Here is a 26,737-nt window from a genome sequence, read left to right on the forward strand (position 1 = left end):
GATCAGCTTGGGTCCAGATTTCCCAGGTTAATACTGACTTCCAGCTTCCGTGTCACTGTTCGTTCCCTTAAGTTGATGCCATCAGCCTGGCACCAACACATCAGTCGCTGAATGAGAAGAGACGGGAAATTTGCAGCAAGTTGGCTGAGCTAAATGAATGGGAATTGCCCACTTTTCAATGCTATTGTGACGCCAACAATCAGCAAAGAAACAATGGCTCAGAGCCCACAATGGCTGCTCTGCTGGTGGCGAGGAATTTGGCGAGGAAGTGTCGGGAAGGCAGAGATGTAGTAAACCTAATTTACAACAAGTAGTTAGTTCCCTCATTATGAATGAAATTAGACTGGGACTTAATGACCACCCAAAGGTTACATCAAGGTTCTAATGCAAAGCATTGACATGTACTCTGTCAATACAGAAAGAGACAATAGTACAAACAGGAGGCAGGAAGAACCAAGGGAAGGGGTCTTAATATTTATTTCCAGTCTTCAGGGACTGATCACTGTAGGTTGAGGATGGAAAGTATCAGGTCCACCAGGCAGAAGGAAAAATGTTTTTAATCATGCAGTGTTCACATTTGAACTCAATGTCCAGCAAATAAATTTTGCTGTGTGACTCTAGCAACTGGAAATGTGAAACGTGTCACCGGAGAGAGAGAGAGAGAGAGAGAGGGAGAGAGAATGGCGTGGAGCAACATCCCAAACAAATCAGATAAAGTAATTACACAGTTCATACTCGTATTATCACAATATACAGAATACAGCTTTTATTTTCCATACTAAATTTGGAGAAACTTAAAAAAAGACATTCAACGTATTTAAATAAAAAACTTTACACTTTCAGGCTACACCCAAGGAATATTTCTTTAAGCTCTAGGACAGAATTTTTTTTTTTTAAATCATATATTTTTTTAAAGATGAGATGCAGGTTTGGTAATTGGAGTAACCAAAGTAATAATAAATATAGTTGCAGACTGTTCATGTCGTGCAGGAGTTATTTTGATGGGCAGTTTTAGGGAGGGTGGTAGAGGAGAGGGCGATAATGGGATGCTCATCAAAATTTCTCGAGCAAATTTCAAACCTTGGATCCCACCCTATGATAGAACCTGAGAAAATACCCATCGTCCATTACAGTACAGCATGTCATTACACAATGATAACAGTAAGGCATTGCATCATTCAGCCACAGCAAGCAAACACAAGGCTTTGGGATCTACTTGACCTGGTTTCCTTTCCAGTACTTGAGCTCCAATGACATTGGAGAAACAAAATAGAAAGGGCAGGTACGGTCTCTAGAATCTAGCATATTGAAGAGTTTTAAAATAATTTAAAAATCCCAATTATTTAATTTCAAATTCAGAACTTTGCTGTTTTATATTTTATACTTGAACAAGAAAGGTATTTGATATGTTATGCAGATAACCAGGGCAGCAGGTAGCAATGCCAGAGAGGGCACTATGACTATAGAATGGAAATGAGATTCTTTGGGACAAAGATTTTATGCACTCATGCATCACTCCTTTCTTCTATGTCTTTAGCAGAGGCGTTAACCCATTAGCAGTAACTTAACATAGGCCCATGTTAAAACAGGAAAGAAACAGGAATGTCAAACATATTCAGCATTTGTTCACTAACACTGACATGACAAATCATATAAAATGCCAAAAAGTTGCTTCTTAAACAGTTTGGGATAAATGTTGGATTGCAGACAGGCATTCTCAAACAGAGGACTGGCAGACTCAGGACAGAGCCAGGATCCACACCTCCTCCTGCATAACTACAAAAGGTAGTGGTGCTGTCAACAGAACTGCTGGGTCATATGTCACTGTTTCCAGTCTCCAAACGGACACAGTACACACTCCCCTTTTCTTATACATGTCTACAAGGTATTTCAAGAGATTTAAGAAAAATTAACAGAGCTGCTAACACAAGAACCAGGTCAGCATTAATCCAGCCATGCTTGTAAATTTCTTTCTAGCTTTAAAATAATTGCCTTTAAGGTTTTCATTCTTACAGACTTCAACAGCTCTGTTGTTGGCTTTTGTGTTTCACACAGGAGCCTTCTGAGATATTCCGTGGTCTTGGTAGGTATAAGCTATTGGGAGCCACAAGATAGTACGAGGTTGTGTGTCCAGTTTTGTTAATCCTGCTGCATTATTTTAGGGAGGGGGAGTGGGAGAGAGATTGGCGAATTTATGTTGGGAGGAGGGGAAGATGAGAGGCCGGGTCCCTCCCAGAGGAAACGCAGAAAGTCCAACATAAACGCAATGTTCTGCTTTTGAAAGGATTCAATATTATGCTAATGAATATGGTAAATAACATAATTCTCAACTATTGTAAGGTAAAAAAAACCTTTTAAAATCAAAAATATATTACAGTTAATTCAGAATTTCACTCATCAGAATGATTCTCACAAAATTAGGAGCTTCAAGAACTGACAGAAACAGTTTCCATAGATTCCCAAAGCCCTGCTTTTATTCCAAAGCGCATTATTATAAATACAAGTCTCCAAACATTCCCAAGCTGCCAATTGTGTAGAGTAAAATCCTGTAATCTTCACATGCTCCCTATTTTGCTTGTGTGTTTTTATCATAATTTAAATTTTGCCTGTTGGATTTCATTGTTGTAAAATCTTTGTAAGGTTGTGCAGCAGTCAAATGAAAGATATGAAACTTAAAACTGGAAAAAAAATAATAATGGGCAGGAAAATTCAAAGTGTACAATAGATGCATAACAGTTCTCAATTTCTTTGGATTTTTCAGTATAAAAAACTATGTATTTTGGACTATGCTGATTAATTTAGTGGTTTTATTTACAACATGATTTACCAATAGCCCAAAGTGCAATTTTTATATTATCTTTTTCCCTATACCCAGCTTCAGAGTCGATGCACACAAAGTATGGAATGTTCCCTCTGTGCTTTGGCAATGTATTACACACAACATGCCACCTTACGACTAAGCTCCTTTGCTTGGATTTTGGAATAAAGGGAAACTCATGAAACACAACAGTTAAGTTTTTTTAAATCCCATGTAGCTTCCATTACTTCCACACTTTCTCAGGTGTTAAATAACAATTAGGAAGGCTGAGAAACTTTAAACACAAGAGGTGCAGCAGGAATGCCATCAATCCTACAAAGACCATTTTCCAAATACATTGACTCTCCTGGTGTTACATCCAACTGCATCTCAAAATTCCTCAGTACTTTCTACCCCTCACGTTGCTGCAGACAGGATCTTACAAAACTTTGTCATTCTGGGCTAACATATTTTTTTGTCTGGTCAAAAATAAAATTAAGACCCATCAGTTTCTACTGCTAAATGATGAAATTGTTCTTACGATGGGTCCTGGATCTGAAACTTTAACTGTTTCCATAGATGTTGTCTGACCTGCAGAATGTTTTCAGCTTTTTCTATTTAGTGATTTATTTATTATGCCTTTTACTGTGACTCTGGGCTGCAAACGCCAAGTTTTTCTAATCATTCCTAATAGCCTGTCCACTTTTCACGTGTAGTCAGTTTTGTTGCATTCCCTCCAAAATACCCCATTTGGTTTTTTCAGATCATTCAAGCTGATTATTCAGTAAAACATCCAAATGATAAACTGTCGATGTGAATTAAATGTTTTCATTCTAAAATATAATATAAATACACTAGAAATGACGGTAGTTCTTGTGATCGCAAATTCTCATCTCACTGGATGTCAGAGCAAACATTTCAGGCAGGAGGGATATTCTAAATGAACGCGATAAGGAATAAGATATTAATTTTACACTGTGGTAGCATTTCAAACGTTTGATTACATTGGGATATGAAGCGGAGGGGCAAGATTCAATTCCCAGGATTGGATAAAATGTACAACATTTTAAAAGATTAGATTATTTTCAGAATTTAGAAATAAATTATATTAATTGCTATTTTCTGATCAAATCAACCTCATTCATTCACTTGGTGTTAGGGAGTTTGAGGCAACACTTGGTGCTTTTAATGGCCAACAGGGGGAGATCAACCCTATAATATTTCCAATGTATTATGCCAATCTTAGTTTAAAATACTTGGAAATAGCTCCTAATGTTTCAGTTTCTGGATGCTAACAAATCAAACATTGTTAAAGTTTATTAAATGTCAGTCATTATCAGTCCACATTATGGTAAACCAAAATTGGGAAAGGGTTAGCTTAACAGTGTGCAAGAAAATGGTTTTGGTAATCTCAAACTCATTAAAAATAATTAAAATTCCTCAACAGAAATGTTTTCTAAATTACTGTTCATGTGATGCCAGTAAATAAAACCTAGCAACTATTTACAGCTGCTAAAGGGGTTCATTAGTCATCTTCCAAGGAACCACAGCTGAAATGATGCCAAAACAGAGGCTTTTAATAGTTATGGAGCATGTTTACACTACAGCTTAATTTTAAAGGTGAAATATAACTCTGGAGTTCGAGCCAATCTGATTCTGGAGAGAAACATTCAAATACCCTGGAGGAGGCAATCTCCCATCTGATGTGGTATGCTGATCAAATATAAAGTGGCATCAAACTCAGTTTTGCCAAAGCATGGGCAAGCCTTGTTCAGCCTTCTGATCAAGTGAATTAGCCTTGCATAGATTTCAAATGTTTAAACCCGAAAGCGGCTTCTTGTGCTGGTAAAGCAATCCTGGCCACATTTAGCTGAAGGGGACGCATTTAGGATCATGTGATATTAGCACTGGTGGATAGCACATGATCATCACTCGTCACTTCCCTGAGCACAGACTTGTGGGTTCCATCCCCCGGGAGCCCAACTGTAATTGGCACTGTCCTGACTTGTATCCACCCATTTTTGAAACAGGGCTGTCAACTTTTCAAAACTGTTCTTACTTCTCATGGGATTAACGATAAAAAGTGTGCATTTTTCATTTTCTTGAGTAATTTTATTTATTGTTATCATTGAGCATTATGATGTATCTCTACATTTATCTCATCCTTAAAATGCTCAAGGAGTCAGAGAGCAAAACTGAGCATATCAGCCAAGCTTTGTTCATGTATCCTAATGTCTTAGTGTCCTATCATCTCTTCAAATAATTTACAATCAAATTTTGTCTGGTTACAAAACTCCTGTGTGCGCTGGGGTGGGGATAGATTACCACATGAAAGGTGCTCTACAATGCAGGTTGAGATGAGCTGTTTGGCCAGTTTGTGGTAGTTGGTGTGAAGAACCTCCAGAGCATGCTTGGCCAGGTTTGGTGATCCTATACCCAAAGAAGAGCCATGACATGCTGAGGCAGTTACCTGTCACAGCATTTGCTACAAGTGGGGTACTGGCTAATCAACAGAAATCTGAAAGTTCATCCCATGGTCTGCAAATCAAATGAGTTGGCAGGGGTGATGATAGATACATAGATGAAATAGCTCCTGTACTGTATAGGTGAATCAAATTATTTATTACATATTTAGGGAGAGGAGGAAGTAGAATCTGCAGCCACCAGAGCTGCTGCCTCAATTAGTTTTTTTCAGCGGCCCAGGTTCAAATCTGACCTGTCTGCGGGGAGTTTGCAAGTTCTTCCTGTGACCACGTGGGTTTCTCCAAGGCGTTCCTTTTTCCTTGCACATCCCAAAGATGTGCGGGATGGTAGGTTAATTGGTTGCTGTAAGTTGTCCCTAGCGTGTTGAGTGACTGTTAGAATCTGGGGTTGAGAGATAGCGGGAATGTGGGGTGAATAAAATGGGACTCATGTAGGATCCGGGTAAATGGTTGTTTAGTGGTCAGTGTGGACTCCACACTGTGGCTGAAGAGCCTTTTTCTGTCTGTACGATTCTATTTCTCTAAATAAATATTTTGGTCATTAACATCACTTTTTGTTGCCAGAACTTTCTGTTTATGTTAAGTCTATACATTCACAGTGTTTGAAGTGAGACCCATGTTCCAACTAATGAAAGATGGTTTTGTCTGGGACTGAGATCGGCGGACTCTTCCTCAACACACTGGAATCCATCACCACACACAGTGGAGAAGGTAAACACCCCAACTTCATTTGAGCAAAAGTGGATGCAACAGCAAGATGTCTGGATACGTAGATCTTCCTCAGGATATACGTCTTGTGCTTAAAGAGAAAAAGCCATTTACAACCTGGGATCCAACAGCACCAGAAACCTAATGTTTAATTTCCTTCAGTTATCAAGAAACAAAAAGTTCAACCGACAGTTTAAATTTTAGTGTAGGTTGAACGCACCAAGGGGATAATTATGATAGGAGAGCACAATAAAATCAAGATCAAATCAAACACATTGCCAGAACAGGAAGGAAAACAGGCGGAACAGTATATAATAATCCAGTGATTTGACATAGTTCCACAGGGATAGAGATTGGATGGATTAGGTCAAGGAAAGTAGAAAAGGAGGTGTTTTAATATATTATATGTACATTTGTATTTAATTGCCCCCATTTATGTGGCTATCCACTAAACTCTCTGCTCATTTAAAATCTACTAAGGCCAAGGGGCACAAGTATTTGCAAAGGATATGCCTCTCATCCTGACTTGAAGTTATAGCTACTCAGCAAGTCCAGTTTAATGGTGCATACATTTCTTGACCTCCACAAGTACAAAAGAAAGAAAAACTGATGCTGTGTTTCATGAGAATTCCAAATACAATGTTAGTCTATGATTTATATGACAATTCAGCATTGATCGTTGGGATAAAAGGAAATTTACAATTACACGACGGTCCTTTTAATTTGAACACCCTCAAATGTACCACATTCCTGCATAAATCATGCATCTATTTTTTTGAAAAAATTCCAAAATAGTTTCCCTATAACTGAGAAACCATATTTTTAAACAAAAAAATAAATATAAAAGAGAGCTACCAACCCCTTTCACAACACACACCTTGTTCAAACACATTTTCATACAACTCCAAAAGATAGCATATTGGAGAGCGTGTATACTGTGTATGAAAATGATAAAACGTTCTGAACACAACGTAAAATTGAGCTTTGACTGTTGGTATTTTGACCTTGCTGACTATTCACCAACTAGAAATGCATGCAGAAGGCATATTCTGCAGCTAGCTGTGCCTGCTACTGCACACTGAAATCTGTTTTAGTGCAAAAGGAAGGAATGTGGTAAAAGATTGCCTGTAGTGGTGTCTAACACTCTTTTCCCTTGAAGCTCTAACACCTGATCCTTTTTCATACAGTGCTGAAATACACAACTTGCCCCACAAGTTCACTATCAAAAAGTAAAGGTCAATCCATTAAATAAAATCTCATTAAGTGAAATACATATTATTTACAAACCCACACTAGGACTTGGTAGCCAGAACGATACACCCAATGTTGCTTCAGTTCGCCGTACGAGACTAGATATGGTTCGGAGGGAAATAGCCCAACTACAGCAGATTTTGTGCCACAGCTAAACAATCAAAATACCAGGCAGTTGAAGAGGTCATTCAGTTAATTACTCAATAGAGATTGGGAGCTTTCCTCACCAATAATAAGCTCTATTATTGAAAGTTAAGGGTTTAATTCAATATAATTGTAAAAATCTTGTTAGAATTCTCCCCTTCTAAATGCCCACTTATCTTTAAAACTCAACTTTCAATAAAGGGTCGGTAAACTCTCCCAATCCAACTGTGCTAGGATGATGTGAATACTTTTGTAGGGTGTGTTTGGCTGCCTTTTGCATTGTACTTGGTAGTAAATTGTTTTACAAGAATTGGAGGAGTCATTACAGAAATATTTTTCATCTTGGAAGCTCACAATCAACCTTCAACAATGATCTTCACCTTTTCTTGACTGGGTACATTCTGACAAAACCAAAATTGTTTGTGGGATGTCAGTCCAGGCAAGTGTATTATGTGGCTAACTTTAATTACTTGAAAACAAAATCCTGATGAATATTAATGATTAATTGGGATTAAATATATATTTTTCTATAACACATCAGGCCTTTAGGATTTCTCAGTATCTCATGATTTTAAAGAGGGAAAACATAAAATTTACAGTTTCTGCCTTAAACGTAAATAAAACCTGATTTTTTAAAGTCACTTTGCAATCTCATTATCTTTTCCTCCTTTCTCATATGGACCAAACTGATCAACACTGGGCGAGGGCTTTGTATGACCCAGCCCAAATTAAGCTCTCGGCTATAAGTGCAATGAGCTTAGAGGGTCTATATAATTATTATGTTACAAAATAGAATTAGTAGTTTTCTCACCCTTTCCCTTTCTCCATATTTGATTGATTAGGGATATCTCTTGTAAACATTTTTACAAAGGGGCCTGATCCATGTATGGTGGAACCCTCTGTATAAAAGTGCTAGGCCGTCCAAATTTATTGCTAACCTGAAAAGGTATAAGCCCTTCCCATGCCATCTCACTCCTGAATCCTTTCAAATTCGCTACTGTCACACACACCATACATTCAGTAAACGCTCTTTTAAAAATGACTAAATTCTTAGATTTCAAACAGTTTGCAAAATTAGCAAAAGGTTTTTGTTTTAAAAATAAAAATGACTTGGAACCTGACTTTTGAAACAAAAAGCTACATTTTCTTTTAAAAATTCTTAAGAAACATATTTCACCATCATTGTTCTCATTACTGCTGTTCCTGTCCTGTGTTTGTATTGTATAGTCATAAATTTGAACATTAAAAAGAGTTACTTACACCAAACTATGAATTTAAAAAAATCATAATTTAACGTTACTTTCTAGTTGATTAATATTAGAAGTTGACCAATGCTAATACTGGGAACCTATGGCATTGTCGGGATAAGTACCTGTATTAGCCTTCGTCGCTGATACATATATCAATTAACAGAATTTGCACTGACAGTCAGCAAGCATCTCACTTTGTACCAAGGATCAATACTCAGCAGTAACCAGTGCTTGAAGAGTGTAGCATAGATCAACTCCCACTTAAGATTCTAGCAGTGATTTCCTTTGTCTAAACTGTAAAAGAAGAGGTCTAGCACTGTTCTACTAAGCTATCTCTGAATTAAAGTAAAAAAAATCCTTCTTGCCCATTTTTGTTTAAAAAGGATGAGGAACTACTAATAGAAGAAGATTTGTGCCCCTTTACCCTGCCCGTCCAACCCATCTTCCTGTTACCATCATTTGGTTTAGCTTTCACACAATTGGCTTTTGCTTTCCGCAATTAAATCCTCATTTACATTCAGCCTCTCACACTCTTCATTCACCAAAACCGTGGAACAATTTTCTTCAGGTTGGTTGTCAAAGTGCTGCGGGTTGCTGTTTTCTTCCAACTCCATGCTTGTGTTGGCGGCCTCTTCCAGGATGCCCTCTCCGCAACCAGGATCGTTCGATCCCTCGGACACAAGGCCGCTGGTGTCCCTCACCCGAGGCTTGCGCCCTCGTGTGGAGGGGGTGCCGTTGCAGCCCTCCTTTTTAAGGTGCCTGTGCAGGTGGTCTGAGCGCACGAAGGTCTTGAAGCAGGAGTCGCACTGGTAGGGGCGGAGGCCTGTGTGGACGCGCATGTGATTCTTCAGGTCGTAGTTATGCGCAAATGCAGCCCCGCACTCAATACACAAGTAGGGCTTCTCTCCTGTGTGCTTCCTCATGTGAACTTTCAACTTGTCCTGTCTGTGTAACAAAACAGAAAGGTTAGAAAAGCAGACTTTTCAACACAAACCTAAAAGAAAGTGAGCAGATCTCTGGACTATCTATTTGACATTTCATTTGATCCATTTGCTCCTACTTTACACAATGAACATGGGCTTCAGTCTTTCCTTTAACCCAATTCCACAGACCCAGCATCACAGTTGAGGCATGTTACATGAGATGATTAAATTCTGCGGCTTTTCTAAACAATAAAGTTTGTTGGGCCCGTTAAAGAATGACAGGACATTAATAAAAGTTTGTTAAAATACCAGAAATTCCATATAATAATGATTTAGAAAAATTATTTGAATAGACAATAACTTAATATTCAGAGTAGATGGGCAAAGTTGAGATGGGACCACCATCTCAATGTGTGAATGGGGAGAGGTATTCTGACAACAGGTTCACACAGAACATTACAGTCGTGCAGCTGGTAGAGCTGCTGCCTCACAGCACCAGAGACCCGGGTTCAAACCAGACCCTGGGTGCTGTCTGTGCCGATTTTGCACGTTTTACCTATGACCACATGGGTTTCCTCCCACATCCCAAAGATGTGTGGGTTTGTAGGTTAATTAGCCTCTGTAAAATTGCCCCTTATGCGTGGGGAGTGAATGAGAAAACGGGATAACATAGAACTAGTGTCAATGGGTGGTCGATGGTTGGCTTGGACTTAGTGGGCCAAGCAGCCTATTTCCATGCTCTATCTCTAAAAACTAAATTACTGAAACCACGATTGGCCTCTTGTGCAAAGCCTCCAACGGCACAGGAAGCACGATCTCTGCCCATATTTCTTCCACTTGGCCTGAATATTCCTGATCTCAGGCTTTTAAGTTTTATCTGACCCTTTAAAAGTATTTGCCAGTTTGAGAAATACTGGAGCTGCTGCCTCACAGCTCCAGTGTCCAGTGCTCAGTCATGTCTTGGGTCCTCTCTGTATGGAGTCAGCCCAATTTCCCGGCCTTCTCCCCACATCCCAATAAACATGTGGGTTGGTTAGATTAATTGGTTACCTTAATTTCCCTGCAGTATGCAGATAGAATTTGAGGGAAGGGAGGTATTAATGGGAGTATTGAGAATAAAACAGGGCAGGGTAGAATTTGTGGAATAGTGGGTGCTTAAAGGTTGGTGGAGACTCAGTGGCCTGAAGATTTTTTTAAGCAACAAAGTCTCCTGGAGAAATGCAGGGTGCAGTCAGTTACCAGTTCACAGGCAACACACTGGCAGATCAGCATGATTAAGTCAGGAACTCTCCTCACGTGTAAATGAAAACTCAAGCTATCAGAATAAATGGAAGCTGCAGTTTCAAATGAATTTCTGGAGACTCCTGTGGATAGAGATAATTAGTCTAAAGCCATTTGTACATAGCCCATTCTCAGTAACATGCTTTTTACAGTTGACTGTATTCCGATGACTTCTGCAAACATGGTTAAACAATACAATGGCTTGTTCCTCGTCTCCACCCGCACTGCCCTCTAATAGACACGTTTTCTCAATACATGGCAGTAAACATTGTGTTATGTTACCAAACCGGTCACACATTCCTGCCTAAGATCCTTACTCCCACATTGTCTCAGCTCAAACGTTCAGCTGTTGATGTGACAACACTAGAAATATTCTTTAGATCATCTCTTTCATTTTGCTGGATTTCTGGTTTCACCTGTTTGCTCCCAAGATCAACCTGGGCATCATGTTTAATAAGCAATTGAGTCATAAAGCTCCAGAAAAAAAACCCTATTTAATTCATTAAATTTTATTGCTCAACTTGCTTGGTAATTTACCAGTAAATGGCGGCTCGGCGGTGCAGCTGGTAGAGCTGCCGACTCACAGTGCCGGAGACCCGGGTTCGATCCTGATCTTGGATGCTGTCTATGTGGAGTTTGTACTTTCTTCCTGTGATACGTGGGTTTCCCCTGGATGCTCCAGTTTCCTCCTATAGAACTAGTGTGGATGGGTGATCGAAGGTTGGCATGGACTCAGTGGGCAAAGGGACTGGTTCCATGCTCTCTCTCTTTCTCTCTCTCTCTCTCTCTATATATATATATATATATATATATTCAACACTGCTAAATCTCAGATCGACACAAAATGCTGGAGTAACTCAGCAGGACAGGCAGCATCTCTGGAGAGAAGGAATGGGTAATGTTTCGGGTCGAGACGGTGCTTTACTGCTAAATCTTGGCTACATGTCTTACGATACGATAGAACTTTATTCATCCCAGGAGGGAAATTGATCTGCCAACACAAAATCACAAAATACATGAAACATGAAATTAAAGTGACGAGTGGAAAGGATTGGGGATGTGCAAAGATTGGGGTGGAGGGGAGTCAGTCTACCCCACGATAGAAAGGGGAGAAGTTGTACAGTTTGTCTTCAATGGGTCATTTGGCAACAAAATTATCTTGTGAAGTACTAGTTCTCTTCAAATCATACTCGAATTCCCTCCAGTATGAGCAGTAGGATGCAACACAATCCCTTAATCAGTTTAGGACAACATACCATAAAACCAATGGCTCCAAATCCATCTCCACTCCTGCTGCTGGTTTTACAGTAAACACTAACGGGAATCAGCAACTTCTCTGGGGTTGTGTGAGAAAGTTTTTTGATATCATATTGTTGGGCCTTTCGCTAGTCCTGACGTTATTCACGCTATTTACCACAACAAATCTGACAAGAAGCATGCCAACAAGAGTAAATCTATTCATCACATGAAGACCATACGAATGGGACCATCACTCAGAGTAGAGATTGGAGCAATGGAGATAGCAATGTCCTCTATTCTACCCCCAGGTATGTTAAAGATCATGTAATTTTCATTCAAAGATAAATAGTTTAGGCATGATTGTAAAAATTCTAAGATATTCCTATAAAATGACACTTGCATCACTGATTTATGAAAATAAGATGAAGTGTTTAGTTTAGTTCAGAGAAACAACGCGGAAACAGGCCCTTCGACCCACCGAGTCCGCACCGACCAGCAATCCCCACACACTAACGCTCTCCTACACACACTTGGGGCAATTTACAATTATACCAAGCGAATTGACCTACAAATCTGTACATCTTTGGAGAGTGGAAGGAAACTGGAGATCCCGGAGAAAATCAATGCAAGTCACGGGGAGAATGTACAAACTCCGTACAGACAAGCAACAACCACCCATGGTCAGGATCAAATTCGGGTCTCTGGTGCTGTAAGGCAGTAACTCTACTGCTGTGCCACCGTGCCGCCTAAAGTTTCTTTTAGGTAGAATGCTAATACTAGTAATGATATTCTCATTCAGTTCTGCTCCTAATTAATGCATTGAACGAGCAATTCCCCAGAAAGTCTGGACTGTGAATTCTCCATTGCAGCTCATATCAATATGATTCAACAAAAACAGAAAATGCTGGAAACACTCAGCAAGTCAGTCAGCAATTGTGGAGCGAGAAATAGAGTTAATGTTCAGGTGGAAGACCCTTTGTCAAAACTGACATTTTGCTCCTCTCCCCACAGAAGCATCCCAACCCACTGAGAGTTTCCAGCACTTTCTTCAGGTTTCCAGCATCTGCGGCATTTTGATTTTCAATAGTACACGATATTTGGATGAATGAGAAGGTCCAGTCCACAACATTGGCAACAACTATCCTTAAACAACGGAAGCTTCTTAAACAACATGGATACAGTGCAGGCCACGAAATGGTGAATCACAAGACACGTCAACCGCAAACCCATTCATAGTCCAGAGAGCAAAGGTCAGACATTAGGCAAGGGAATAACAGAAAGGTCCCAATACAGGATGGAGTTGACAAGATTGAAAGAACAATGTTAGTGGGGTAGTTTGCTGCAGACATTTCAATAATAAACGAGTTCGGTGTTTCGACTGAGCATGCTCCGGTCATAGGTCGCAAGGGCTAAGCATTCTCACCGGCTGATCTGCTGCGTGTAAACTGACCTGCGTTTCATCCGTATTTTCCAGTTTTGCTTCGTAGAGGTGAGAAAATACTGCTTTAAAAATATTAATTAGGTGTATTTATGGTTAATTTGTACTCCGGTCAGCGCTGAGAAAGATGAAATAAAAGAGCATTAGGGCAACGACATAGCCTTGCTTGATATTGGTCTTCCCCGATATTAACTGGTCCTCACTGTGACTAGATCTGTTGTGGTCCATTAGTTAGCGTCACGGTTTAGCTGCCATCGTGAAACAAGTATCAGATGACGATGAACTTATGCAACCAGATTGGTAGATGGTGCTCCACATTCCTTCCTAATCAAAGGCTTCAGAGAAGTCATAAAGGCCGAGTACTGCGAGTGGCACTGCTCCCTGGATGTTTCTTGTTGTGTGATAAAGATCATGTCCACTGTGCTTCCAGATGGACAGAATCTACTCTGACTCTTCGGCCAAAGGGAGGTGGGAGATGTGAAGAATCGGCAAGGAGATCCCCTTGTAGCTACCAAGCCAGTGAGATTGTCTTGAAGGTGACCCTGATTATGGCAACTCTGTAGCCCCTGACAGGTCCTCCTCTTTAGATACAGGTGATGAGGTTGTTCAGAACCTCTGCAGGGACACTACCTGTTCCCCAGACCCCGCTGCTTTTAAGCTTTACTGACAGGTATAAGCGAATTGACAGCTGAAATATTTCAATGGATCTATGGCACAATCTAAGTACCCGTTTGTCAAAATCTGAAAATATTCAATTTCCTGTCTGCAAGATCAGTAAAAGAAGCAAGTGGCCCCATTTATTTTAACATAGTTGCTGTGAAATCGAATGAACAAGTTGCACACTGAAATGGGTCAGAAAGCCCAAGGGGATAGTCTCTGCAGCAGAGTGAGTTTATTGTTCCAGAGTGCTGCCCTCAGGTGTGTTTTACACAATTTTGTTTGAAAACAAGGAGCACTAAGAGACCAAAGAGTCTGACAACCATCCAAAAAAGCCAATTACTGAGGGCACCCGTCCTAAAAATATATTGAATGAATGAATCCATTATTGTCAAGTGATAGGTCACAGTGACATTCTTTGTTTTGCACACGCAAGGTATACAAAGAGTCGCCACATAATGGACGCAGGGAAAGTTACAAAGTATCCCGCGCCAGGTTCTCCTTTGTTCTCCCCCCCTCTCCCTCACCAACTCCACTGACTAAGTACGCTAATGTGAAAATATATAGAAATCACCCGTCAAGTTTCTGTTGTTGGTGTTGTGATGAAGTCCTGACAGGAAAGATGATCTATCATTGTATCAAAGGATCATGTTTGTAACAGTGCAGTGACACAAGAGAACACAGGTGCTGGGAATCCATAGCAAAAAAGGAGAGCAGCTGGAGGAACTCATCGAATCAGGCTGCATCTGTGGAGGGAAATGGACAGTCGATATTTCGGCTTGAGATCCTCATCTCATGTCTGGACCCAAAACGTTAATTGCCCATTTCCCTCCACAGATGTTGCCTGACATGTTGAGTTCCCCTTGGTGCTCTCTTATTTTGGCTATTTAATAGCGGTCATTTCAGAGTTTTCTTCCTACTGCCATCTGTTTTATAAGTTGCCGTACCAGTAACCTATTCTGCTTATTTGCGAATTGAATCATAAAGAATTCACACCAATATTAACAAATATTGTGAATGGTACTTTATTGTCACTGTACCTAGGTACATGGGACAATAAAGTACCATTGAACCATTGAAATTAAGTAAGGAGGTTGAAATTGTTAATTAAAACTGCACTAACGAATGCTCAAATTGATGCTGGCGATTAAAATGTGCAATCAAAATGATACTGAAACTTTTCCAAAAGATACTGTATGCTATTTTGGATATAATATTTTGTCAACTGTTTGCAGAAATTTAAATACAATAAATCTGTACATCTGGACACAAATATTTTAACACTTTCAGATCCTGGGCTTGTTTGCAATAACAATTAGTGCCTTGGACGTTTCACCAATAAACGTGATTTAGTTAAATCTGAAACCAGCTTCATAAATCTGAGTAAAGCAAACTAAAAAGGCCATTTTGAGAAGGGCTGTTTTGAGATCATGGTGCTGCTGTTGAGGTTTGGTGACTGTCAGGCTTCAGTGAGAGAGGTGAGCTGCATTAAGGTAAGGCAAGGTTATGTCTTCCTCTTCCCTCTCCTTCCATCTATATTCCTTTCTCAGGCTTCACAATTCTCACCTCTTCTATCCTTACTCACATTTTTTTTTGTCTCTTCATCTCAGTTCTTTGTCCAACAATCTATCTAACAAAACCCCAAACGCACCCGTATCCACCTTTCACTTGCCAGGCTTTGTCCTGCCCCCATCTCTCTTCCAGGTTTCTCCACCTCTCCCACCCAACCACAATCATTTTTTAAGAAGGGTCCAACCTGAAACGTCACTTATCCACATTCACCAGAGATACTGCCTGATCTGCTGAGTTACTCTAGCACTTTGTATCTTTTTTTTTGTAATCTGCAGTTCCTTTTGTCCCTCTTAAATGTCCTTCATTTTCTTTTAATCCACTAATTACTAAAGGAGTCGTAATGACAGTCAGTGAAGTGATATGCTCCCCCTGTGAAATGTGGGGGATGAGGGAGAGTCAAGCAGTGTTGCTGATGACTACATTTGTAGGAAGTGGATCCAGCTCCTCTTGGACCACATGGATCTGTTCGAGCGGCAATTGGACTCACTGAAGAGCAGACAGGAGGCAGAGAATGTCTTACCAAGGAAAAGGACATGGATGAAGATGAGATCAGGGACGGACGGGTATGTTACTCGTCTAAGGCATATTGATGATGGAGGTGTTGAGTCAAGAAGGTGGATAAGTCCCCAGGGCTGATGGAATCCATCCCATGATGCTGAGGAGGCAAAGGAGGATATTGTTGGTGAAGGGGGGGAGGGGCGGGGGGGTGACCAAGATCCTACCGGCGAGGATCAAAAAGACTGGAGAATGCCAATTATGTTCTTTTGTTTAAGAGGGGTTCATGGTAGGCCGGTCCAGATGATTACATCTATGGCGAGTTGATAAGTTGGATTTTAAATTGACTTGGTCATAGAAAATAGAGGGTAGAGGTTAGATAGAGCTCTAGGGGCTAGTGGAATCAAGGGATATGGGGTGAAGGCAGGCACGGGTTATTGATTGGGGATGATCAGCCATGATTACAATGAATGGCGGTGCTGGCTCGAAGGGGCGAATGGCCTCTTCCTGCACCTGTTTTCTATATTTCTATGTTTCTATGGTAGTTGTGGAGGGGCATTTCTCTGACTAGACGTCTATGACCGGTGTTATTCCTCAAGGATCGGTGCTGGGCTCTCTGTTGTTATAAATGATCTGGATAAAAATGTGAAGTAAACAAAGTGGCAGGTGAATTCAGCAGGTCAGGTCGCATGTGTGAAAGGAATGAACAGGTCAGGATCCTTCTTCCTTCCCTCCACAGATGCTGCCTCACCCGCGGAGTTCCTCCAGTACTTTGTTCGGGATTTGAGGCACCGGTGACCATGGGGACAGTGGATGGTATCACAAAATGCTGGAGTAACTCAGCGGGTCAGGCAGCATCTCAGAAGAGAAGGAATGGGTGACGTTTCGGGTTGAGGCCCTTCTTCGGATAGTGGATGCATTCTTTCAAAATTCCATAGATCCCAGAAGATTAGAAGGGCCGCAGATGTAACTATTATTTAAGAAAGGAGAGCAGCAACAGGGAACTATGGATCAGTTAGCCTGACATAAGTTGCAGGAAAAATGCTGTAATCCATTGTTAAACAGGTGGTTACAAGACACTTGGGAAAGATTAGGGCAGTGCAAATTAATGAAAGGGATACCATCTTTGACAAATCTGGTTGAGTTTTGTGAGGTTGTATCTAGTGGAGTAGATAAGAGCTAATAATTTATATTGCATTTTTGGATTTGTACAAGGCCTTTGAAATGGTGCCATGAGAGATTATTAGTCAATATCCATGATAATTCTCAACAACAGTGCTCCGCACGGATGTGCTCTCAGTCCCTTACTGTGCTTCCTATGCACTGATGATCAAGCAGCCAAATTCTACTCTAACTCCTTCTACATATTCACAGATAACACCACAGTAGTGGGGCAGATCCTGAACAATGAGAAGATTGAAACAAGCAGGTGATAGAGAACTTCGTAACATGGTGACAATATATCAATGACTTCCTCAATGTCAGCGAGGCGAAGGAGCAAGTTAATTGGCCCTAATCAACGGTGATGAAATGGAGGTGGTTGGGAACTTCAGGTTCCTCGGCCTAAATATCACCAACAACTTGTCCACGTGTATTGAAGCTACGACAATGAAATAAAACCACTGCCTCCACTTCCTCAGAAGACTTTGGAAGTTCGGCACGTAGAGTCAGAGAGTCAGAGTGATACAGTGTGGAAACAGGCCCTTCAGCCCAACACCAACACTGGCCAACATGTCCCAGCTACACTAATCCCACCTGCCTACACTCGGTCTATATCCCTCCAAACCTGTCCTATCCATGTACCTGTCCAACTGCTTCTTAAACGATGGGATAGTCCCAGCCTCAACTACTTCCTCTGACAGCTTGTTCCATACATCCACCATCTTCTGTGTGAAAATGTTACCCCTCGGATTCCTACTAAATGTTTTCCCCTTCACCTTGAACCTATGTCCTCTGGTCCTCGATTTCCCTACTCTGGGCAAGAGACTGTTTTCTACCTGATCTATCTCTCTCATGATTTTGTACATCTCTATAAGATCTCCCCTCATCCTCCTACGCTCCAAGGAATAGAGATCCAGCCTACTCAACCTCTCCTTATAGCTCACACCCTCTAGTCCTGGCAACATCCTTGTAAATCTTTTCTGAACCCTTTCAAGCTTGGCAATATCTTTCCTATAACATGGTGCCCAGAACTGAACACAATATTCTAAATGCAATCTCACCAACGTCTTATACAACTGCAACATGACCTCCCAACTTCAATACTCAATACTCTGACTGATGAAGGCCAATGTGCAAAAAGCCTTTTTGACCACCGTATCTACCTGCGACGACCTTCAAGGAACCATGCACCTGTACTCCTAGTTCCCTCTGCTCTACAACACTATCCAGAGCCCTGCCAATTACTGTGTAGGTCCTGCCCTTGTTAGATGTCCCAAAATGCAACACCTCACACTTCTCTGTATTAAATTCCATCAACCATTCCTCCGCCCAATTTGCTGTCCATTCAGCTATCTTTCTTTGGATGCCATGCAATCTAACCTTCCAGAGCAGCCCACCACGCAGAACCTTGTCGAATGCCTTGCTGAAATCCATGTATACAACATCTACAGCTCTGCCCTCATCGACCTTTTTGGTCACGTCTTCAAAAAAATCAATCAGATTTGTGAGACACGACCTCCCACATACAAAACCATGCTGACTATCCCAAATCTGCCCTTGCCTGTATAATCTATCCCTCAGAATACTCTCTAGTAACTTAAACTACAGATGTTTCCAATAACTCTTGCCAACTTCTACAGATGTCTCATACAAAGCATCACAGCCTGATTTGGCAACATTTCTGCCCAAGACCGTAGGAAATAGCAGATTGTTGTGGATGTGACCCAGTTCATCACACAAACCAGCCTCCCAACCTTCAACTCCAAGCTGCCTTGAAGCATAATCAAGGACCATATTCACCCTGGTCATTCCCTCATCCCCATATCTCTCGTTGGGCAGAAGATACAAAAGCTTGAAAGCACGTTCCAACACATACAAAAACAGCTTGCTGTTATTGGACAACTGAAAGCTCTCCCTAAACCTAGTGTGGAGTCCCGATCACCCAACCCATCTCTGTGTGGACCTCGGACATTTTCTCTGTAACTTTAACACTATAATGCTTTAACACTATGTTCTGCACTCTAGTATTTTTTTCTGTGTTAAACCTGTTGTACAGGTTTGTACTCATGTATAGTATAATTTGATTTGACTGGATAACATGCAAACACATTTTTTTTAAGTGTACACGTGAGAATAATAAACCAATTTCATTACACAAAATTAAAGCATATACATATTTGGGGGTATAGATTGCCGATTGATTATTTCTATAGAAAATGGAGTGTATAACTGGATCATTTTCGAATTGGAAGGCTGTGACTAATTGGGTGCAAATGTTCATAGGCTATATCAATGACTTGGATGAGATCTTGTAATATATCCAAGTTTGCTGACAACATGAAACGGGATGTAATGTCAGTCATGAGAAGCTTTGGGTTGAGGGGGAGGTGGGGGATTTCGACAGATTAAGTAAATGGACAAGAATATGACGGAAGGAATACAGTGTGGAAATCTGAGAGATCATTAAGGATCCAAAGTTTAGTTTAGTTTAAGAGATATAGAATGGAAACAGGCCCTTGGGCCCACCGAGTCCACGCCGACCAGCAATCACCCGCACACTAGTTCTATCCTACACACTAGGGATAATTTACAGAAGCCAGTTAACCTACAAACCTGCATATCTTTGGGATGTGGGAGGAAAGAAAGAAAGAGCACCCAGATAAATCCAGGGAGAACGTACAAACTCCATACACAAAGCACCCATAGTGAGGATCATACCCGGGTCTCCAGTACTGTAAACTAGCAACTCTACCGTTGTGCCAGCGTGTCGCCCCAAAGACTTGCAATAGAAGGAATGCAGTAGTTCCCCAGATTGATTGATTATTTCCTGGGATATCAGGATTGGCGTATGAAAAAAGGATTAAGCAAACTGGACCTATAGAGTCATATGCCACGGAAACGTCCTTCAATCCAACTTGTCCAGGCCAATCAAAATGCCCCATCCAAGCTAGTCCCATTTGTCCACACCTTCCCCTATTCTCCTGAGTTTAGATGAATGAGAGGTGATCTCATTGAAACAATCAAACTTCCTGTTGGACTCAACAGGATAGATGTGAAGTTGATGTTTCTTCTGGCTGGGATGTAGAAAGCAAACTTTTAATGCATTATTGGGAAATAAGGGAAATAAGGGATTGGTCATCCAGGAAGTAGGTGAGAAGTTTCTTCATGAGAGGGTGGTGAATCTTTGAAATGTACTATGCAGGAGTCCTATGGATGGTCTGTCACTGAGCATATTCAAAACTAAGATCAAGCCACATTTAGGTATTGTGGAATCAAAGGATATGGTGTCAGTACGGGATATTGGCACTGAGGTAAAAGATCTTATTGAATAGCACAGCTTCTGTTTTTAATGCTCTTACTAAGCTGATCCAGTGATTAGCTTCCCATTGAAGTATTGAAGTGTGTAACCTCAGCCAGTTAGTCTTGGAAATTGTCTCGATGTTAGAATAAACGTGGCAAGGTTCCTGCTTTCAATTATCATAAACCACACGAGGAAATGAAGGAAAAAAAAACAAGTTTAAGAACGCAATACTTAAAGCAATACATTGCTCTACCTTGTGAAGCGGACACTGCAGATGTTACACTCGTATGGTTTTTCTCCTGTGTGAGTCCTGATGTGACGTGGCAGTTTCCCCGCTCCCTGAATCACCTTCTCACAGATTGGACACTTCTGGAATGCCTTTGCTCTCACTTTCTTCTCGCCTTTTTTAGACCAGGAGGAGTAGCCTTCAACCTCGAGGGAAGGGTTGAAAAAATTCATGTATGATTCAAGTTCATTATCGTCTTTTGCCAAATTCTTGGTGTCATATGTTTCATCAACTGAGTTTATGATCTGCTCGAGGAAGGCTCTGGAGGAAAGGGCCTCGTCTTCTTCCTTGATTATCTCCTGTTTTACCTCTACAGCAGGCGTGAAGTTTGGATGCATAGCTTCGTCATCCGGAAGCCCTTCTTCCTCCGGAACATGGAACTCCCCATAGTCTCCATTCTGTGAGGGGGAAAATGAAGGGCCGGTGTCATCCTCTCTCTTGATCCACGCCACGGGTTTGTCCACCGTTTCCGTTGGCTGCTCATTTTCCGTCATTTCATCGTAGGCCCCTTCAGGCTTCTGCGCCAGCTCTTCACTAACTCCGTTTTTAAAGTGCACTCTTGGAAGGTCTTTCAGTTCACAACCTGCCCATTGGCCGTCAACATGTCCATTTGCCGGACTGCTTTGGAAGAACTCTAGATATTCTTTTGCTCGAAGGAGGTTTTGCTGATCAATTTGATCTACGTAATCTGCCATCTCCTTGTTGGTCAGGGCATTCGATACAAGGAGATCATGGCAGACGCTGCTCACACATTGGATCTCCAGTAGTCTTGCTGCATTTAAAATCTCATTTACATTCGAAGTGCTTATAGTCAGGGTTGCCGTGTACGCAAATTCCAAGAGTGCGGAAAGCGCTTCTGCCGAGACAAAGTCTATTTCGTAAACATTCTGTTGGTCCACAATAGCTCCCAGTGTGAAAAGCTTCTTGAAGTACTGACTGCAGGCCGCAAGGACCGATCGATGGGTCCGAAATTCCTGACCATCCACGATGATGATAACGTCACAGAGATAACCATAGTTCCTCTGCTCATTAAGACAACTGAGAATTTCACTGCTGTGATCTGGGAACGGGATACCTATAGGGCCATCTACTCCATTGGCCATTTTCATGGACAAAAGTCTGGAAGAGAAGGAAATTAGAAAAAGATTTAGCAGCATAATTGTGATCATATGCAATGTTACAAACATTAATAAAGTATTAATATATAAATAAGACGTGCAATCATACAGTGCTTTTAACGTAAAATGTCAACATGCTTCACAGATAATGAATTAATTGTGGAGTGAACTCATGGTTGTGAGGAATTCGGCTCCTCTGCACAGAAGCTGTTCACACAAACAGCAACGTGATAAAAAAACAACTAATGTTCCTTTTCCCAAATTACTTTGGCCTGGTAACCAGGAAGAACTTCCCTACTCTTGTAACTTTTGGGATCTTTCACATCACCTGGGAAAGCAAGTTAATATTTCCAGATCAAAGATGACACCCTGCACATTTCTAAATGAAGTACTAAACCTTCTCAATCAAGTGCTGCATTGCTATGAACCGAGCCTTGGCTGAAGCCTAGATAGCAGACCTTTGGTATGCTACAGTGCTGCACCTGTTCCAAAGAGCCCAAGTTCATAGAAATAATACCAGATAAAGCAGAAGGCTGAGATAGATAACTGGGGACTGTTGAGAGCTCTCTCTCTCTCTCTCTAGAGAGAGAGAGAGAGAAGAGAGAGAGAGAGCTGTTATTGCAAATACATACCACCAGGATTGCTCCCTCAAATTCTTTAAAACCTGTGAGCATCAACTGACACTGACATGCTCATCTCTGTCACAAAACACAGTACTGAAGAAAAATAAGTTTTAGAGCAGATACCAGCACCGAGAGGTTGCAATCTCTGAATCAAGTTAACGTGCACACCTTAAAGATGTAAGAGATTCGAGGAATTTGGAACCCTAGCCCACCTGAAACACCTGGAGCCCTGCAGCTGATGCCAATGGTTTACTTGTTTTCAATCCTGCTGCATGCCTCACCCCACCCCGCAAACCTGCTAATCGGTTAATAACAGACTGCAGTTACCTGGGTAGATTGTGATGGTTATGGTTCCTGTATTAGAAAATAATCATCCTTCCACTGGGGACGACCAGAGTCATATGATTTATCTGCTGGTTGTTACACAGCTGAGGCAAGACACAGCGGGAGGCTATTCAGCCCGTCGTGTCTGTGTTGATCAAGGTAGAGCTGTGCAATCCACTCTCACCACTTGGTCTGTAGCCCTGTATGGGTCTTCAATTAAATATCTAAGTACTTTTTAATGTGGTGAGCGTTTCTATTCCTACCACTTTCTGCATGAAAACAATCTTCCCTCTCATCTTTCCACAAATTATTTTCACTCTGTGTCCCTGGTTTTTGAATCTTCACCTACTGGAAACAGGGTGCTCCTCGTTACTCTCTCTAAGCCCTCTTCATTTTATATTCCTCAGTTGAATTTCTGCTCAGCTTCCACCATTCTAAAGGAAACCAACCAGCCGGCAATCTACCCTCACAGCCACAACTTTGCAATTATGGCAACATTCAAGCAGATGTCCTCTGCTCTCCTCTCCCACCATAATCACCTCCCATCTGCAATCTCATGACAAGTAGTGGGCATTTTGAAAATTCTGCGAAACATTTCATTTTGTGACCTTAAAATGGATCAATGATCACACAAATCTTCTTTGTTGCTATTTAGCGCACAATGTACTGCATTTAACAGCCTCAACGAGTTGTTTATGTATCCACGATAGTGCAGAAGCAGAGAGGGTCTTCAGAAAGTTGCTCCACAGAGTCACCTCATGGTCAAATCCTACTACTACATCATGTTAGTTGAAAGAGCAACAACAATGAGTAAAGACACACAGTGCTGGAGAGCCTCAGCAGGTCAGGCAGCATCTCAGGAGAACTTGAATGGGAATCGTATTGGGTCAGAATCCCTCACTCGCAACAATGAGTGGTCAGTTATGGTGCAGCCATTTGGTAAATCTCAACAAGTGCAATCATAGAGGGTTACAGCAAAGGAGAAGCTCATTCCGTCCAATGTGCCCACATCAGCAATCTATCCCCATTACAATGCAATTTGCCCTTCCATTACTTATTCAATTCTCTTTCAATGGCCGGCTTCAGAAAATCCTGGTGAGGGAAGGCGATCAACCTGAAGTCGTTGTGCACGTGGGCACGAATGACGTCGGGCGGAAGAGGAAGGAGGTGCTACAGCGGGAGTTTAGAGAGTTGGGAAAAACACTGAGAAGTAGGACGTCGAAGGTGGTTATCTCTGGACTGCTACCGGTACCTCGTGCTGGTGAGGCCAGGAACAGAGAGATAGAGGGTATGAATTTATGGCTGAGGGACCGGTGCAGAGAGCAGGAATTTAGATTTCTGGACCACTGGGATCTCTTCTGGGCTAGGGGTGACTTGTACAAAAGGGACGGGTTGCATCTTAACAGCAGGGGGACAAACATTCTGGCAGGCAGGTTTGCTAGTGTGACACCTGTGGCTTTAAACTAAGTAGTGGGGGGGAGGGGTTAACAAATTGTGAATATGAAGATGAGGTAAAAGGGAATACAGGAGATATTGCAAAAGACTCTCGGAAGAATGGGAACAGAAGTTCTAGAGGGGAAAAGAAATTAAGGGCAGGGCCAATTGTGAACGATGTGAGAGGGGAGGTAAATACAGAAGTTAAAGTGTTGTACTTAAATGCGCGTAGTATAAAAAATAAAGTGGATGAGCTTGAGGCTCAGTTAGTCATGGGCAAGTATGATGTTGTAGGGATCACTGAGACATGGCTACAAGAGGACCAGGGCTGGGAACTGAATATTCAGGGGTACACAACGTATAGAAAAGACAGACAGGTGGGCAGAGGGGGTGGGGTTGCTCTGATGGTAAGGAATGATATTCATTCCCTTGCAAGGGGTGACATAGAATCAGGAGATGTTGAATCAGTATGGATAGAAATGAGAAATTGTAAGGGTAAAAAGACCCTAATGGGAGTTATCTATAGGCCCCCAAACAGTAGCCTCGACATAGGGTGCAAGTTGAATCAGGAGATAAAATTGGCGTGTCAAAAATGTAATGCTACGGTGGTTATGGGAGATTTCAACATGCAGGTAGACTGGGAAAATCAGGTTGGAAATGGACCCCTGGAAAGAGAGTTTGTAGAGTGCCTTCGAGATGGATTCTTAGAACAGCTTGTACTGGAGCCTACCAGGGAGAAGGCAATTCTGGATTTAGTGTTGTGTAATGATCCTGATCTGATAAGGGGACTAGAGGTAAAAGAGCCATTAGGAGGCAGTGATCACAACATGATAAGTTTTACTCTGCAAATGGAAAGGCAGAAGGGAAAATCGGAAGTGTCGGTATTACAGTATAGCAAAGGGGATTACAGAGGCATGAGGCAGGAGCTGGCCAAAATTGATTGGAAGGAGGCCCTAGCAGGGAAGACGGTAGAACAGCAATGGCAGGTATTCCTGGGAATAATGCAGTGGTTGCAGGATCAATTTATTCCAAAGAGGTGGAAAGACTCTAAGGGGAGTAAGAGACACCTGTGGCTGACGAGGGAAGTCAGGGACAGCATAAAAATTAAGGAGAGGAAGTATAACATAGCAAAGAAGAGTGGGAAGACAGGGGATTGGGACTCTTTTAAAGAGCAACAAAAGTTAACTAAAAAGGCAATACGGGGAGAAAAGATGAGGTACGAGGGTAAACTAGCCAATAATATAAAGGAGGATAGCAAAAGTTTTTTTAGGTACGTGAAGAGGAAAAAAATAGTCAAGGCAAATGTGGGTCCCTTGAAGACAGAAGCAGGGGAATTTATTATGGGGAACAAAGAAATGGCAGACGAGTTAAACCGTTACTTTGGATCTGTCTTCATTGAGGAAGATACACACAATCTCCCAAATGTTCTAGGGGCCGGAGAACCTAGGGTGATGGAGGAACTGAAGGAAATCCACATTAGGCAGGAAATGGTTTTGGGTAAACTGATGGGACTGAAGGCTGATAAATCCCCAGGGCCTGATGGTCTGCATCCCAGAGTACTTAAGGAGGTGGTTCTAGAAATAGTGGAAGCATTGGAGATCATTTTTCAATGTTCTATAGATTCAGGATCAGTTCCTGTGGATTGGAGGATAGCAAATGTTATCCCACTTTTTAAGAAAGGAGGGAGAGAGAAAACGGGTAATTATAGACCAGTTAGTCTGACATCAGTGCTGGGGAAGATGCTGGAGTCAATTATAAAAGACGAAATTGCTGAGCATTTGGATAGCAGTAACGGGATCATTCCGAGTCAGCATGGATTTACGAAGGGGAAATCATGCTTGACAAATCTACTGGAATTTTTTGAGGATGTAACTAGGAAAATTGACAAGGGAGAGTCAGTGGATGTGGTGTACCTCGACTTTCAGAAAGCCTTCGACAAGGTCCCACATAGGAGATTAGTGGGCAAAATTAGGGCACATGGTATTGGGGGTAGGGTACTGACATGGATAGAAAATTGGTTGACAGACAGAAAGCAAAGAGTGGGGATAAATGGGTCCCTTTCGGAATGGCAGGCAGTGACCAGTGGGGTACCGCAAGGTTCGGTGCTGGGACCCCAGCTATTTACGATATACATTAATGACTTAGACGAAGGGATTAAAAGTACCATTAGCAAATTTGCAGATGATACTAAGTTGGGGGGTAGTGTGAATTGTGAGGAAGATGCAATAAGGCTGCAGGGTGACTTGGACAGG

General features: G+C 41.6%; 1 protein-coding gene across 1 annotated transcript in view; it reads right to left on the reverse strand.

The window, feature by feature from the left end:
• Positions 1-468: 468 nt before the first annotated feature.
• Positions 469-26,737, reverse strand: part of LOC144607134 (zinc finger and BTB domain-containing protein 7A-like) — a 133,992-nt gene continuing 107,723 nt past the window's right edge. The window contains exons 2-4 of the mRNA XM_078423756.1: positions 20,954-22,105; positions 9,176-9,578; positions 469-6,079 (exon numbers count right to left, since the gene is read on the reverse strand). Coding sequence (XP_078279882.1) covers positions 5,906-6,079; positions 9,176-9,578; positions 20,954-22,095 — 1,719 coding nt within the window. The 5' untranslated portion in view covers positions 22,096-22,105 and the 3' untranslated portion in view covers positions 469-5,905. The remainder of the gene's footprint in view (positions 6,080-9,175; positions 9,579-20,953; positions 22,106-26,737) is intronic.

The sequence above is a fragment of the Rhinoraja longicauda genome, chromosome 28, assembly GCF_053455715.1.
Source record: "Rhinoraja longicauda isolate Sanriku21f chromosome 28, sRhiLon1.1, whole genome shotgun sequence".
Classification (NCBI taxonomy): Eukaryota; Metazoa; Chordata; class Chondrichthyes; order Rajiformes; family Arhynchobatidae; genus Rhinoraja; species Rhinoraja longicauda.